Genomic DNA, 17,842 nt, shown 5'->3' on the forward strand with positions numbered 1-17,842 from the left:
TCTTTGCTCCTCCCAAGCTTACCTTGTGGTTGTCCTATCCACGACTAAGCCTTGATTAGGCTGCCCCTCTGAAATTAACCTTTAGCTCTGTGGTTCCATCCTTATGGAACTCTACCTCATACTCTATTTAGAATCTCCTTGTGCTAAGTTCAAAGCCTCCCTTAAAACTTCTAAGTAACATAGTAGATGATAGCAGAAAAGTCTGCCCAGTTATTTCTGTCTACGCTGCCAAGAATAAATCCAGGACAATTATATAACTGGGTGCCTGCAGTTAGGCATGCCTTGTGCACATAAGCTGAAAAAAATGAGCACTTATGCACATAATTGCACTACATGCTATTCTTTAAGTAAACCCCCAAGCTTTCATCCAGTCTCTCCCTCATGTAAACCCCCTAAGTTTCATCCATATTTTTTCTCTCATCTGGTTTCAGCTGCAGAAGAAACAGATGGTCTTGTGATTTCAAGACTTGTGAGACTTGAAACCTCAAGATCAACCCGAACTTCTGGTACAGTGCGCCTCGTGTACTTTCACCTCCCTTGCTCATCTGCCTCAACATTACCCTTGCTTTTGCTATCGGCTACATAGGTCCTAAGCGCTGAACACACTTGGTGCATCTCCGCCTGTAATGCTTCTTTACTAAGTTTAAGGTTTCTCTCAAAACCTCTCTCTTTACTCAAACTTTCCCTAAGGCCCAATTTATACCCCTAGCACTCTCTGCTTTCTCCTTTTCATCCACTTGCACAAGATGCTTTTGCTATTGTAAATGGTATAGAAGCCATATTGGACCTTTGCAGTATACCGAGAACATATACTGTAAATAAAAATTTGATAGCCTGGGTGAGGCAAATGTTCTAATCTGTGAAATATAAATCAAAAACATCTACTGTATTAGTGTTTCTCAGACTTTAAATTGTGTCCTTCTTCCCTCACCCCCTGCTCTTTGTAATACTTTTAGTTGCTGCAGTTCTTGTCTCACTCTCTGAAATATTCAACTAAAGGGGGAATTTAAGTAGGGGTGCTGTGTTAGCGCTCGCTAAATACTAAGGGCTAGATTCACTAAGCAAACCAATCATGTACCGACTGGTTTGCGACCCGATTTCCCTCTGACCCGATTCGCTAACTTCTATCCCGATCATCCTGGTTTATTACTGTTCAGAAAACTCAGTAATCCTGACCTATTTTCTTCTTCTGGGAAAACAAAACTGCACCGTCAACTTAGTCAGGATGATTGCAAACTACGGAGGGGCAGCTTGGCCAGCTCTCTGACAGGAAAGCAGCTACTTCCCTTATCAAACAGTATACACAGTGGTGTCGGACAACTGACATGGCAGCCATCTGGAGAAACTACAAATCTGGTTCGAATGAGAAACCAATCGCTTGGACAGTCTGCTCCATCTCTGACTGCTGGCGTGAAGGAACTGAGTCTCCCTAGAAGAGGAAGTTTTTGTCATACTAGTAACCGAAAAAGCTTGATTGTGACATCTAGCACATCTCCAACATTACCCCGACCACATTCTCCTCAACATGGGCATGCAGGTAGTAGTCCTTTGGATAGCCCACGGAATTTCTCTCCTAATGCTCCTGCTCACTTTTCTTTTGTTCCTGCCCGAAGCCATGGTCACCGAGCAGACAGGTGGAGACTGAGACATTGACTTTTGGCTACAGTACAGTACATCTAATTTGTTTAGTTTTCATTTAAAATTTTTCTTAGAATTCTAATGTTTAACTGTTTTCTCATTCCATTCTATTCATATGCCGTCCTCTACCTTTTCTTTTCTCCTCACTTCTAATGTTTATTTTTCTTTCTACATTTCTATATTTGATTTAATTCTTAAAATTATTTTCTATTTAATTAGTTTCTTTCTATTATATTATTATTTTGGAATTGTACGTTTTGTTTTTAACAGTATATTATTGAAAGTTCTATGTATTCTTGTTAGGATGCTTTATATCTCATTTCCTCTATTTTTATTTTCCTATCTACTATTTGCTAATTTGTTTGTCCTTAGGTACTTTAGTTAGATTGTGAGCCTTCGGGACAGTAAGGGAATTTCAAAGTACCAATTCTTTATTTATTTATCTTATTTTATTGTATCCTTTAATGTATTTTTCTCTGTAAACCGCTTAGAACTTAACGGATTTAGCGGTATATAAGAAATAAATTACATTACATTACATCCTCCGATCTGCACATGCAAATGAGGGGGATCAGCATTCAAATGTAGGCAGGCAGCGATTCACTTAAAAAAAACTGCAACACTGACTGGGCTGGCCGATCAACAAACAAGCGACTGCTGGGGACTAGTCATTCACGTCGTTTCCGACTGCATTTCCTGCTCTCTGCCTTGACTTTGCAGCTCTCTGCCCCGGACTCTCTTGCTCTCTGCCCCGAGCGCTGCCCTACTTTTGCCATGGCCTTCCCCCACAGTGTGAGCCCGTGGTTTTATACAAAGAGGTAATTATAATAAATTTATAAAAATCTGGGGGCCATTGACAGCTTACTGTAATAAATTGATGCCGTTTTCTATTGGAAGTATATTTGCAAATGGGGGGAGAGGGGGAGGGTGGGTTGTCTAAATTATATGGAAGGTTTTAACTTATAAATAAGAGGTATTTATATTTATATATTTTTGTTTAAATATGAATGGAATGGGTGGGTAGGAAGGGAATAAGCTTATGTATCTGAATATATTAAGAAAATTCAAGTGATGTATTTAATCTTAAATGTTTTATTAATTGTACACTTGATGTAAGTTTTAAAAAATGAATAAAGATTTAGAAAACCCCCCCCAAAAAAACCACAGGCTCGCTAAAAAGTTTAAAGTTAAAAAGGTAAAAAAATTTTAAAAATGGTTGCTGCTCTTTAAGCATGTGCAGACCATCTACAGATGGTCTGCGCATGCGTGGGGATCACTATAGAGCGATCCGGGTGGTTGGTTGGGGGCGTGATTCCGATCGCCCTCATTTTCATGAGGGCAATTCATGAATCAGCCCCCTGGACACGGTTCGGTTCACTCACGGATCCGATCCGATCCATGCCTTTAGTGAATCTGGGCCTAAAATGCCCTTAGGAATATAATGGGTGTCGGCATTTAGTGAGTGCTAATCATTAGCACGTTCATGTAATAAGCACTAGGTATATCATATAGATTTTAACAAGGGTACAAAGTTCACACAATTGATTATCAGGATAATAGTGCAACTTATCCACTATTTTTATGCAACCCTTGAAGGGTTGCATAAAAATAGTGGATAAGTTGCACTATTATCTTGATAATCATTACACGTTAACATGGTTAGTACAATCTAAATCGATCAGCACCCTTTGATGAATTCCATCCTAAGTGATAAGATTTTTTTTAAATATTTACACTACAGCATACTTCAGTTAAAGTTCCATTCTCTGAATTTTTTTAGGACACTTGTTAGATCCAAATGGAGAGAAGTATGTAATCAGTCCTCGCCAAGTGTCTGCTCTACATCATAAGGACATCGTTGTCTCTCTGGCTGCTGCAAGTGATGGTGCTACAGTGTGTATCACTGAAAGAGGGGACATTTACTTGCTTACAGACTATCAATGCAAGAAGCTGGCTTCAAAGTATGTTTATCTTTCATTTCAAAATCAAGTAACTATATTATAGAACATTCTTTTAGGAATTAGCTTTTGTTCTGGAACATTTCTTCTTTTTTCCATACTGTTATGTTTAATAGGCATTAGTAGTCATTCTTTCTGGTATGCATGTCAATCCTTTGCGTAAGGTTTTTTTTTTTTTAAAGGAATCTTTGTAGCCCTTTTGTTGTTTTTTTTTTTATTTCTTTATTCAGTTTTGCATATTACAACAAGTGTATCAGAAAAATTCATATAGTCTTATAAATACACATTTGATTTTCTTCATGAACACTTTAAGTACAATATATCATACTTATATTCATATTTTGTAATGATTTAAATATTATGTAATACATTTAATAAATATGACAAATGTAAATAAAATAGAAAACCCCCCAATCCCTCCCTCCCTATTTCAGAAAATCTAACCTAATACATCAAAATGTATTAATTAATTCATACATATTATGAGATAAATAAAATAATACCCACCCCCATCCCCACTTAACAAATATCTTATTATGGGAAAATGTTATTAATCATTACAAAAATCTGCTAATGGTCTCCAAATCTTCTGAAATTTACCAAAGTAACCTTTCTGTGTTGCTATTGTGCGCTCCATTTTATATATATGGCATACCGAATTTCACCCTTTCTTAGATCACACAGTTGTGAAAAAGGGATAATAAAAGATTAGAACAGGGCAAATCATAAGAAACATGACGGTAGATAAAAGCCAAATGGCCCATCCTGCCTGCTCATGCAGTGGGAGTGGTCTGAGAATCCATTTGGTCAGATACCTAAGGGGTTCGGAGACAGGAGGTGAGTGGGCATCCCTCTTACTTGGCTGCTTCGGGAGGGTTTTGGGAGTAGGAAGAAGTGGGTATCCCTCATGTACAGCTGCTTCGAGAGGAGTTTGGTGGAAGGAAGGAGTGGGCATCTATCCTGCCAGGGAACTTCTCGGGGGGGGGGGGGGGGAGGAGGGGAGGTCGCTGCTGTAGCAGCAGCTCGGTTGATCACAGCAGGGGGATTCCCTTGCTACAATCAGCTGATGGCAAGGGATCAGGTGTGATTCTCTAACTGGTACCTGTGACATAGGTGCTGGTTAGAGAATCAGGGCAGTTAAGTGGGGTTTGGCGTCTGTCCATTGGGGCAGACGCGATTCTGTATAGGACACCGATGTGTAATTCTCAGCCGCTTCTTAGATGGCTGCTGAGACCGTTGTCCTATACAGAATTGCCCCCTATAAGTCCAAAAATCTAGATGCCAGAAATCCAGACCATCTGATAATCTGGACCCCTTAAAATTGCAACCCAACCACTTGAGAATCTAGATTCTTGGAGAAAGAGAGGAAGATGATGATGCTGGAACCTTTAAAGTAAATGTTACAATTGGGGGAAAAAATGAACATTTTAAAATTTTACAATAAAATACCTTTTGTTTTTCGGGATTCTCCTAATATGGTCTAATTCAATGAAACATAATATTTAAGTTTCTTTGAATGTTTTCTGTAACTATACCCATTTTGATAAATGAAACATTCTGTATTTGTTGGTGAATGAATCAACAAAATTGGCTCTTTTTTATTCCTTAAATTTTAAATTCTTTATTCATTTTATAATTCACAAGTGTACAGTAAATATCAAACAATTAGAATACAATATCACTTGAAAATCTACCATATCATACAACAAAAAGATATAACCCCCACCCCCTCCCACTTCCAAATACAACAAAAAATATACCACATGAATATAATATCTTATCATTCATATATATTATTAATAGAAATCCAACCCCCCCGATCCACATGTAAGAATTAAAATTCATTAAAAAATTTTGGATCTCTATTTGGGATCAAATAAATCATTTAAAGGAAAATTATGTAGCATTATCATACGACACAATTTTATTTGGCATGCTGATGAGAGCTAAGCCTCAAATATCTGCTAATAATAATAAGCTTTTGATGATATTGACAGGAGTTGCCATTCAACAAATAACGTATAACTGTAAAGATTATATAAGGTTGAATTATTGTTTCTGGTGGAATTCAGTATGTTATGTGTTTAAAATGGAAAGAGCGTTGGCAGTTCAAAAAGGTTACTATAATAAATTTAAGGATGTGTGGGGGCCATTTTTAAATTATTCTAATGAATAATTTACACTTTTCCTTAAATTTTAAAAGTACAGTCTGAGAAGCTGGAAAATCCAGACTGACTCAATCGGCAGTCTGGGTTTTTGGACTTGTACTGTACAGAGATGATAAAATATGAAAATGTATGCATGTAATTGAATAATCTATGGATGGTCATTTTGCTTCAGGGCAAGTATAACTTCCATGTCTGCAAAGTAGGTGTGTTTTATTCTGTTTTAGCAAGTATCTTATAAAGACACATAGGCACCTACTTGCTCTCTTAACTAGGCACTCTGTTTATAAAATTACAGTCGGTCTTTTGTATCTTCGGGTTCTGGATCCGTGTATTCAACCAACCGCAGACCTGACCGCAGCTTTCTTTTTCAATTCCCCCGCCCACAGTGTACGTTCGCATCCTGTCTTCGGCATACTCAAAGGCTGCCTGGTGCAGGCTGCAGGCAGCCTTTGAGTACAGCTGCTGCTTTTGCATTAGGGCCAAAGATAAGATGTAAAAGTATACCGGGGGCGGGAGACCTGATAGAGCGGGCTGTGAGATGCCAGACTATGCAGGCAGGAAGGGAAGGAGGAAATTAAGAGACTTGGGCATCCGCAGATTTTGTTTTCCATGGGGTTTCTAGAACCAATCCTCTGAAGATATGGAGGGCTGACACTACCTGTCTAAATTCTAAATTCTGTATTGAACAGAATAGCTTTATTTTCAGACAAACTATTGTCTTTTTCTTTCATGCTTTTGAAATCAGTTGTTTGGTATTTGATTTAAACTCTCCTGGTTTTGTCTCACAGACAGCTGAACATAAAGAAGGTTCTTGTTACAGGGGGATTTCTGGAATACAAGACTGATATGCAGCACCTTAAAGAAGATGAAGATCAGAAGGTGTGTGTACTAGCCCTGGATCATGCCGGAAGAGTAAGTTTTATTATATTGTTTCTTAATGTAAACTATTTGAAAAAAATACTTTTCTTTCTAAGGGGCCATTTTAAAAAGCTGCACTAAAAAGTGGGCTGCGCTATTTTCAGCATGTGGGTTTCCCATGTGCTGAGGCCACTTTTCAGTGCAGCTCTAAAATGATTGAAATTTGTTTTTTTGTTTTTTACCACTAACAGCTATGTGGCCATTAGTGCATGATCCCTTTCCGCTTCTTATTTTAAAGGCAGTAAAGGCTCCTGCACTAATCACCAGCATGCACCAGTGTCCATGCACTATCCGATTAGGTTAGAGTACACTTACTCTCCACCCCCAAATACACCCCCAGTGATTTAAAAAAAAAAAAAAAAAAAAAAAAAAAAAAAAGTATTTTTTTAGTGTGTGGTTGGCATGCACCGAGCCAGAAATAAACGCATGATGTATCTGAGATTTCGGGTGGGGGATCTCCATCTCCAGTATCGTGTTCTTCCCTTCGGCCTGGCGGCTCGCCAAGGGTCTTCACAAAGTGTCTAGTTGTGGTTGCTGCGGCCCTGCGTCTCCGCGGCCTGCAGGTGTTTCCATACCTCGACGACTGGTTGATCAAGGCGTCCTCTCGCCACGAAGTGCTGCGAGCGACGAATCAAACCATCTTGCTCCTTCAGAGCCTCGGCTTCGAGGTGAACTTTCCCAAGTCTCAGCTCTGCTTGTTTCAATCTCTAGAATTTATCGGAGCGGTCCTGGACACGGCTCGTCTCCACTTCTTCTTGCCTCGGCCTTGGCAGGAGGCCCTTGTCCGCTTATGCCAGAGGGTTGCCCATCTGTCCTCGGCCCCGGCTCGGCTCATGATGGTCCTCCTAGGTCACATGGCCTCCACCGTTCACGTGACTCCTTTTGCCAGACTTCATCTCCGTATTCCTCAATGGACTCTAGCGTCCCAAGGGAACCAGGATCGGGACCCTGTCTCTCGACTCATTGTCGTGACTCCTTTGTTGAAGCAGTCTCTCCGTTGGTGGATGCTGTCTTCAAATCTTTCCAGAGGGTTTCTGTTTCATGTCCCTCCTCCGCAGAAGGTACTCATGACGGATTCGTCAACCTATGCTTGGGGGGCTCATCTGGACGGCCTTTGCACTCAGGGTCTTTGGTCCAGTGCCGATCGCCTTTGTCACATCAATCTACTGGAGCTTTGAGCGATATTCCTCGCCCTGAAGGCTTTTTGTCACCTGCTCTGCGACTGTGTGGTGCTGGTCCGCACAGACAACCAGGTTGCCATGTATTATACCAACAAATGGGGTAACGGGGTCCCGGTCCCTGTGCCAGGAGACTCTGGGATTGGGCCATCCGCCACAACATATTCCTTTGAGCGGTCTACATTCAGGGCCAGCACAATTGTCTGACTGACAAGTTGAGTCATCTTCTGCAGCCTCACAAGTGGTCCATCCATTCCTTGACCCTGTGTCAGGTGTTTGCTCGTTGGGGGACTCCAGAAGTCGATCTGTTCGCGACTCCCCTCAATCACAAGTTGCCCCGCTTCTGCTCTAGGGTTTACACCCCTCTCAGGCTGGAGGTGGATGCTTTTCTGCTGGATTGGATGAACCTGTTTCTGAATGCGTTCTCTCCATTCCCGCTGATCCTGAAGACTCTTGTCTGGCTCAAGTCCGCGAGTGCCACCATGATTCTGATAGCACCTCGGTGGCCCCGGCAGCCATGGTTCTCCCTTCTGTTGCAACTCAGTTCCAGGGAGCCTCTTCTTCTGCCTGTTTTTCCTTCTCTACGTAGAGTCGAGGTTCTCTACTTCATCCCAACCTTCAGTCTCTGCACTTGACGGCTTGGTTCCTTGAGACTTGATGCTCTCATTCCAGTTCTCAAAGCCTGTGCTAGATGTCCTGGAGGCGTCTCGGAAGGAGTCCACTCGCCAGTGTTACCATCAGAAGTGGACCCGCTTTTCTTCTTGGTGTGCTACCCAGCAGCTGGAGCCCCTATCTGCCTCCTTATCTGCTGTCCTGAATTATCTGTTACACTTATCTGGCGCTGGACTCCAGTCCTCTTCGGTTTGAGTCCATCTTAGTGCCATTGCTGCTTATCATCCGCCGATTGACGGGAAACCTATCTCTGTTCATCCTGAGGTTTCCTGCTTCATGAAAGGCCTTTTCCACGTTCATCCGCCCCTTAAACCTCCTCCTATGGTTTGGGATCTTAATGAAACCCCCATTCGAACCGCAGGCTCACTTGAAGTTTCTTACTTGGAAGGTTATATTTCTTGTTGCTCTCACTTCTGCCCATTGGGTCAGTGAGCTTCAAGCCTTGGTAGCGGACCCACCTTTCATTATCTTTCATCATGATAAGGTGGTTCTCCGTACCCATCCTAAGTTCTTGCCTAAGGTTGTTTCTGAGTTTCACATCAACCAATCCATTGTTCTTCCTGTGTTTTTTCCAAAGCCCCATTCTCACCCTGGAGAAGTGGCTCTGCATTCTCTTGATTGTAAGCGTGCACTGGCCTTCTACTTGAAGCGCTCCGCTCCTCATCGTTCTGCTCCCCAGCTGTTCCTCTCCTTCGATCCTAATCGTTTGGGTTGCTCTGTTTCTAAGCGGACCATTTCTAACCGGTTGGCCGCTTGTATTTCTTTCTGTTACGCTCAGGCTGGTCTCTCCCTGCCGGGTCGAGTCACAGACCACAAGGTCAGAGCGATGGCAGTGTCTGTTGCTTTCCTCTGCTCAACTCCGACTGAGGAAATCTGTAAGGCTGCCACGTGGTCCTTGGTTCATACGTTTACCTCGCACTACCTTCTGGATGCTTTCTCCAGACGTGACGGCCATTTTTGCCAGTCCGTTTTGAAAAATCTTTTCTCCTAAATTGCCAACTCTCCCTCCATCCCATTCTGGTTAGCTTGGAGGTCTCCCACATGTAGAGAATATGCTGCCTGCTTGTCCTGGAATAAAGCATAGTTACTTACCGTAACAAGTGTTATCCAGGGACAGCAGGCAGATATTCTCGCAACCCACCCACCTCCCCGTGGTTGGCTTCTTTGCTAGCTATCTGAACTGAGGCCACGCTGAGAAGGCGCATGCCCTAGGTCGGGCGGGAGGGGCACACACGCATGTGCGGGCCAATCGCAAGCTTGAAGGTCTTCAAGCAAGTCTACTTGCGAAAACGTCCGCTAGGGGGCTCCGTCGGTGACGTCACCCGCATGTAGAAAATATCTGCCTGCTGTCCCTGGATAACACTTGTTACGGTAAGTAACTGTGCTTTCCCAACTGGCCATACTCCTTCCTATGCACCCTTGATTCTTCTAATAAGTCCTTTAATGATGTATGGAGTCCATTGACTAATTTTATGGCATTATAATTAGGGTTGTGTTTCTTTTTTCCTTTTTCATTAGAGTCTTTGCACATCCAGGGAGGGTGGACGGGTTGGGGGGAGAAATATATTTTGAGGAGTTAAATTATTTCATTATAATATTGAAATCATATCATATGTATTATTGTTTTAATAATTAAGATAAGAAGGGGAGAAAATGATTGTTGAATGTAATAATTGTATAGTTAATAGTGTGTTTTTGTGCAGTTTTTCTGATCTATCATTTGTATTGCTCTAACAAAGTTTAAAAAGTCAATAAAGATTAAAAAAAAAAAAGAAGGCGCAGTCTCCAGAATTGTACACAATATTCTAAATTAGGTCTCATGGGAGTCTTATATTGGGGCATCAATACCTCCTTTTTTCTACTTGCTGTACCTATTCAACCCAGGAAGATATTATTTGTTATTTCAGAATCTGTTGCTTTTTGTTCACTTCTAAGTCCAGATATTTCAAAGATGCTAGTCAACAAGCAAGCTAAACGACCTTAAACATATTTGTAGCTAAATTTTTCAATTACCATGTTCCCTGAACAACAAATTCTGTGGCAGAAGTGGTGGTGGTGGGGGGAGCAGAGGAATAAAGAGCAGGGGGTGGGGGGAAGAGAATTTCATGCCCACCTACTTTGGTCTTAGATCCACCCGAAATCAGCCCTCTGGCTACATCACTGGTGCAAAGAGCTTGCATGTGCGCTTTGAAATACCGTGAGGTATCCACCTAGATTTGTTAAAAGATCCTCATCTGTGGAAAAGAAAAGACATTGCTGAGCTTCTCTCCCAACAAGATAACTTAGAGCAGGGGTTTCAAAGTCCCTCCTTGAGGGCCACAATCCAGTTGGGGTTTTCAGGATTTCCCCAATGAATATGCATGAGATTTGTGGAAATCCTGAAAAACCTATTGGATTGCGGCCCTCAAGGAGGGACTTTGAGATCCCTGACTTAGAGGGACCACCAGCCTGTGGCGCACACACTTTGGGCCCAATTCTATAAACAGTGCCTAAATTGGTTGAAAATGGCACCCTTTGTATGTCAATCAAATTAAGGCACCTTTTATAGAACTGTGCCTAACAGTGCCTAACTCGACTTGGGTAGGCATCATAGTGTTATGGTAGGCCTGGGTTTTCCTGGCCTAATTACTTGCACCTAACACAGATGCATACCGATGTCTAAGTCATTCCACATAAGAATAGCCTTACTGGATCAGGCCAACGGTCCATCAAGCCCAGTAGCCTGTTCTCACCGTGGCCAATCCTGGTCTCTAGTACCTGGCCAAAACCCAAGGAGTAGCAATATTCCATGCTACCGATTCAGGGCAAACAGTGGCTTCCCCCATGTCTTAATAACAGACTATGGACTTTTCTTCCAGGAATTTGTCCAAACCTTTCTAAAAACCAGCTACGCTATCCGCTCTTACCACAACCTCCGTCAACGCGTTCCAGAGCTTAACTATTTTCTGAGTGAAAATTTTTTTCCTCCTATTGGTTTTAAAAGTATTTCCTTGTAACTTCATTGAGTGTCCCCATGTCTTTGTAATTTTTGACGGAGTGAAAAATCGATCCACTTGTACCTGTTCTACTCCACTTAGGATTTTGTAGAAACTCCACCCCTAACATGCCAATTTTTTAGGTAGGCGCTCCGCCAAGTTCCGCACAATTTTAAGTTATTTTATTTTTCTAATTAGCTTTCAGTGGTGTTTTCAATTATTGCACCAAATAAGCCAATTAAAAAGAAGTATGTTTTTCATGGAAATTGGCTAGGCGCTGCTGATCTAGGCATCATTTATAGAATCAAGACTTTGTCTCCCTTAATATCTTCCTGCTAAAAAGCATAACTTTTTTTGTTCCATAATTTATTTTTTCTCCTTATAGTTTGGTATTTTTTTACTGCCACTTTGATCAACAGTTAATCTTTGTGATACCTTTGAATTATAATAATTTTCTGATGTGGAGTTTTGCTGTTTTTATGACCTCAGCCCTATTTATTAGTAGATCATGCAGCACCATCTGTTGGTATTTCATGTTTGTGTTTTTATGGTAATATTCACTTGGTGGTGTAAATCTGTAAAGTCTTCATTATGTTACTTATAAATTTTAAATTCTGCATTATACTAATAACTATAACCTATGTGAAATATTACCTATAACCTAAGGAAAATATTAAGCAGTTTACATAATCTTCTTTAAATAAAGAAGGCCTTTTAGTTGACAATATGTCTGTCATAAATAAGTCTGTACAAATGTAAGAATATTGTGGGTAATAATTTTAAATTAAGGCCCTCTTTTTTTACTAGGCTGCAGTAGAGGCTTTTTCTGTGGCCCGGAGTACTAAATGCTCTGACGCTCATAAGAATTCTATGAACATTGGAGCAATGTTGGAGCATTTAGTGCTTCGGGCCATGGTAGAAACTACTGTGGCTTAGGGCTCCTTTTACAAAGGTGCGTTAGTACCTTAACGCGCACACACTAAATTGCTCCGCGCGCTAGACCTTAACGCCAGCATTGAGCTGGCGTTATTCTAGAAGCGTACCGTGCGGTTTAGCGCACAGTAATTTTGTGCGTGCGCTAAAAACGCTAGAGCATCTTAGTAAAAGGAGCCTTTAGTAAAAGGGGCGTTAAAGCTTAAAGCCAAATTTGAAAAATTGAAGTTTCTTGGATGCTTTTAGAACCTGCATCTTGATTCAAAACTCTGAGTAGTCTATAAAAGTGGCAAAGTAAAACAGGAAAACACAATTCAAATAGGGCCTGATCCTATAAATAGCATCCCAATTGCAGATGCCTAGCAATGCCTAACTATTATTATTATGAAACTTTTTTTATTGGAAAATAGAATAACAACTCATAGCCATAGAACACAGAAAAGGATTGTAACATTTCCAATAATAGTCAAAGGAGGGCCACCTCCCACCCAAAGAGGACTTTACTCTGATGTCCTCTCAGGGAACGAAGAGACCCAAACACCCCCCAACAGGCCCGTACTCCCCCTGTTCCCCCCCAAACCCCTCCACCCCCCTACCCCAACAGAAAAGAATCCCAGGTCAGACAGGTGGTGCAGAATACAGTTGCAATCTATTCACAATTTGACTACGACTTCGCGGCAGCAAACTGTCCAAGTAAGGAGACCAAGTGTGAATAAAATCACTGCTCTTACGACGAGAGGAACAAGCCAGCCGGGCCTCCCAACACAGCAACTCATGTAGTTTGTTTCTCCAATACCAAAAGGAGGGAGGAACATCGGCCAGCCAATGATTCAAGATACACTTCTTCCCTAAAATATAACATTTGCTCAAAAACAATTTTTCAGCAGAAGAAAAAACAGAAAAGGCAGGGAAGTGAGCAAACAACATGTGATAGACAGAAAGAGGGACAGGAACCCGAAGAAGGCCCTGCAGGAAGGAGGCCAAAGCCCCCCAAAAACCCCGTATACTCTCACAACTCCAAAAGCCATGAAAGTAAGAATTCACTTCAGTGTTACAGGTGAGACAAAACTGGGTATCCACACAACCCATATAAAAGGCCCGGCTCTGGGAGGTATAGGCCCGCAACAGGGTCCTGTAATGGCACTCACGCAGTTCCGCATTAAATATTAAGGCCGGAACCCGGCGTATAGCGCGGAGCAACCAATCCGCCCCAAGCTCCTTCCCCAAATCCCTCCGCCAAGCCTCCAAAACAGAGGAAAAATCATGAGGAGGCCCCAGGGCCGCAAGCCGCCGTTGAAAAAAAGAAACTGAGATCTGAGGTTCTGGATCCTCCCCCCCCCCTCCAAAAAAGCCCTAAACTGCTTCCCAACTAAATTGTTTTTTTAAATTGGTAAAATGGCATGGTAATTGACCACTCCATTAAAAACTGATTATAAAATAATATTTTAAATTACTAATTAAGTTTGCGCATGGATTTGTGAACAGCACCTAGCAACACCTAAATCAAGGCACTCTCTGCCTACCTGACAAGTAGGTGTGATTAGGGACAGAATATAGCTATGGTAAACTTAGGCATTGTTGGACACTGCTAAATTAGGTCAGGTTTTACCGGTGCCTATCTTAGTGATGTCTATCGACTCCTAAGGATGTTAGATGCTAGATGTGTTCTGTAAAGGACGTCTAGCAGTTGATTTCAATTGCGCAGACCAGCGCCTAGAAGTTAGGTGTAGCTAAGCGCTGTTTATAGAATTAGGCCTCGCTGTTGAGGTACTCGCATTGGAGCTCTCAGCAGCAAGATTGAAATGTACATAGATCTGAAGTTAAACCCTATGACCGCTTTCACCATAAGGAAAGAATGCTAATGATGGAAGCTTTTCACCTGTAATGTCCCTATGCGTATTATTTTCCTATGTGGTTGTATCCTGGGTGTGTTCATTATTTTAGGTGTTCTGCTGGAGGTCAAGCAGCAGTACCATGAAGCAATGTCGATGTGTGTATGGACGCCAGGTTTACGTGTCTGACATTGCATCGAATAAGAATGAAGTAATGTTTATTACACAAGAAGGTGAAGGATTTATGGGCAGGTGGGCAGGAGAAGGAAAAAAGTGTTCAGAAAAGAAAGGTAAGGTCTTGATTCTGCAAGAATCTTTTATTCTTTCATTTTTGCTAGCCAGATTGAAAAACATTCATGATTCTGACATGCTTGTGCTTGTTGGAGATTTCCAGGCTAAAATTCCTGGTACAATGTGGGCATTTACAAAACGTATGTTTATTTGCACTTTTCATCTTTAAAGAGTCTTCTCCTTGGACAGCCCTTCTTCACCTGGATTCCAAATGACTGCTTCCATGTGATTGATATTTTAAGTTTGTGTTCTTGCTTGTAAAACTGATATTTGTTGGGTTTTTGTTTTGTTTTTCTTTTAACAGAATCTGTGTCAAATCTTCATAATTCAGCATCTGAATCATCAGGTCATTGTGATATAAACAATGTGTATGAGAGAATAAGACTTGAGAAGCTTGCTTTTGTGCACAGAGCTGTTAGTGTTACCACTGATCCCAATGGATGCAACTTTGCAGTTCTACAGTCCGATCCTAAAACAAGGTACATTCAAGATCTGCTGTAGCTAGAATCAGTTGGATAGCTGTGTATAGAAAATATGGTGGTGATATGGGATATGACCTGCATCCTTTAAATCTTTTTGGCTGTTTTTCCTAAAAGCCCTATCCCTTTCTTTCCTTCTCAAGTGCACCTGCAATTTATTTTCTGCATTTTAGGTGTTTTTTTTTTTCTTTTCTTCCAGCTATTAAGTTGTTTGGAAACAGTTTTTAAAAAATTTATTCTTTCTTCCAGAAAGGAAGGCTTTATCGTAGACTTTTACATTTGCTAATTTTTTTTTTTTTTTTAATCTTTATTTGTTTTCAAATTAAACACAAGTGCACAAAAGAATATATTACAACAAATTATTCCACAATAGCACTTTGATATCTATCATATAAAAATCTAGTAAATCAGTAACTTCCCCTACCACCCACCCTTCATCATATTTTCAATAAAAAATGATTTTATGTATTATTGAACTGGGAGGGAGGGAGGGATGGGGGATTATTATATTTAATAAGAATGATATAAATTTAGATTTCTTACATAATATTTAACATTATCCCAGGACAAGCAGGCAGCATATTCTTGACTGATGGGTGACGGCACCGACGGAGCCCCGGTACGGACACTTTTAGAGTGATTGCACTCTAAGAACTTGGAAAGTTCTAGAGACCGCACCGCGCATGCGCGAGTGCCTTCCCGCCCGACCCCGACGCGCGGTCCCTCAGTTTCTTAGTTTCCGCGGAGCTAAGAAGTCGCATTTTCAACGGCTGTTGAAAAATTTTTTCATTCGCCTTCCCGCTCGCGTAAACTTTTTCGGGTTCTTTTTGCCCTTCCATTTTTCTTTCTTTAAAAAAAAAAAAAAAAAAATTTTCTCTTGTTTTGTCGAGTTTTCTTAATTTGACCCGGCGGGGCCTACTGCCATTATCGAGGCCTCGGCCTTCGATTTGGCAGAAGCCGTTTTTCCGTTCATGCCCCCTCAGCCCGGGTTCAAGAAGTGCCAGCGGTGTGCACGGCCTATTTCCCTAACAGACCCGCACAACTGGTGCCTTCAGTGTCTGGGTCCGGAACATCAGGCCTCTACCTGCACCCGCTGTGCCACTTTGAAAAAGCGGACTCTCAAAAATCGAGAGATACAGCAAAGACTGCTTTTCGGCACCGACATGTCCGATCCCACGTCTTCGGCGCCGGTCTCGGTACCTGTTTTGTCGGCACCCACCTCATCGACGCCACGCGATACCGCGTCGACGTCGCAGCATGCAGGTAAGCCGGCTAAGAAGCCTTCCCCGCTGGAACGTCCTCCGGTCTCCATTGCAGAGAGTCCAATCCTGCCGACCGTGAGGCGCCAGCGGAAGCGCTCCGCCCCTATTGAGGTGAGTCCCTCGACATCGGGCTCCTCATCTCCGGGGCGTCGAGCGGCACCGCAGGTACCGCAGAAGAAAAAAGCGGTACCGGTGCCCTCCCTTGATGATCGCATTGCGGCCATCTTGCAGGTACAGCTGAAGGAACAGCTCAAACAACTCCTTCCAGCTCTCCTGACACCGAGCCCTCCGGTATCGGTCCCCACTGAGCAACCGGTACCGATCGTGGAACAGTCTGTATTGTCACCATCCACTCCTTCGGTACCGGTACACTTGGCCTCATCGGCATCGATGCCTGTCCTCGCACCGGAGCCCAGGTCTCATCACCAATCGGTTCAGACATCGGCTCCGGTGCGACCGATAACATCGCCCGGTACCGCGTCGGTGAGGTCGGGTAAGTCGGTACAGAAGTCCCGACACCGAGAACCATCCACCCCTGAGTCTCGGGACCGTGGTCCCCATGTTCGAGACCCTGATCTGTGGGGCGACTCTGAAGAACCCCTTCAGTCAGAAGGTGAGTGTTCATCAGAGGAAGACGAGCCTGTTCTGCAGGATATTTCCTCCAAACCTGATTCCACCTCTTTCTCTTCTTTTTTAAGAGATATGTGTGAATCTCTTTCCATTCCTTTGGAGGCTGAGTCTAAAAAGTCCAAAGCTTTTTTGGACGCTCTTGATTTTGACCAGCCTCCAAAGGAATTCTTGAAACTCCCTTTACATGACATCCTGAGGGAGACCTTTTACAAGAATCTGGAGACTCCTCTTACTATCCCGGGAGCTCCTCGCAAATTGGATTCCCTTTATAAAGTAATCCCCATTCCTGGTTTTGATAAACCACAGCTCTCTCATGAGTCTCTTCTTGTAGAATCCACCCTCAAGAAGTCCTTGGGAGCTAGTGTCTATGCCTCTGTCCCTCCTGGCAGAGAGGGTAAAGCCATGGACAAATTCGGTAAGCGACTTTACCAGAATGCGATGCTTGCTAATCGTTCTGGTAACTATGCTTTTCATTTTTCGTTTTATTTAAAGCATCTCCTTACCACCATGGCTTCCTTTGAGCAGTACCTTCCTGTGGGAAATCGTGAGGCTTTCCATCAGTGCTCTTCAGCTCTTTTCCAGCTCAGAAAATTCATGGTAAGGTCTATATATGACACTTTTGAGCTTACCTCTAGAGCAACAGCCATATCTGTAGCCATGCGCCGTTTGGCTTGGCTCAGAGTCTCTGAGCTTGATGTTAATCATCAAGACCGGTTGGCTAATGCCCCTTGTTTAGGGGATGAGCTGTTCGGAGATTCTATGGACTCAACGACCCAGAAGCTCTCGGCTCATGAAACCCGCTGGGATACCCTTCTTAAGACTAAGAAAAAACCTCCACCTTCACGGCCATTCAGACACCAAACGGCCTATCAGCGGCGTTTTGTGGCTCGCCCCTTGCAGCCTTCCAC

The 17,842-nt window shown here is 42.5% G+C and overlaps 1 protein-coding gene across 1 annotated transcript in view; it reads left to right on the forward strand.

The window, feature by feature from the left end:
* The window catches only part of IBTK (inhibitor of Bruton tyrosine kinase), a 239,787-nt gene that overhangs the window by 50,177 nt on the left and 171,768 nt on the right, over positions 1–17,842 (forward strand). The window contains 4 exon segments of the mRNA XM_033937433.1: positions 3,419–3,599; positions 6,553–6,676; positions 14,385–14,562; positions 14,868–15,042. Of these exon segments, the coding sequence (XP_033793324.1) occupies positions 3,419–3,599; positions 6,553–6,676; positions 14,385–14,562; positions 14,868–15,042 (658 nt within the window).

Source organism: Geotrypetes seraphini, chromosome 3, assembly GCF_902459505.1.
Source record: "Geotrypetes seraphini chromosome 3, aGeoSer1.1, whole genome shotgun sequence".
Lineage (NCBI taxonomy): Eukaryota > Metazoa > Chordata > Amphibia > Gymnophiona > Dermophiidae > Geotrypetes > Geotrypetes seraphini.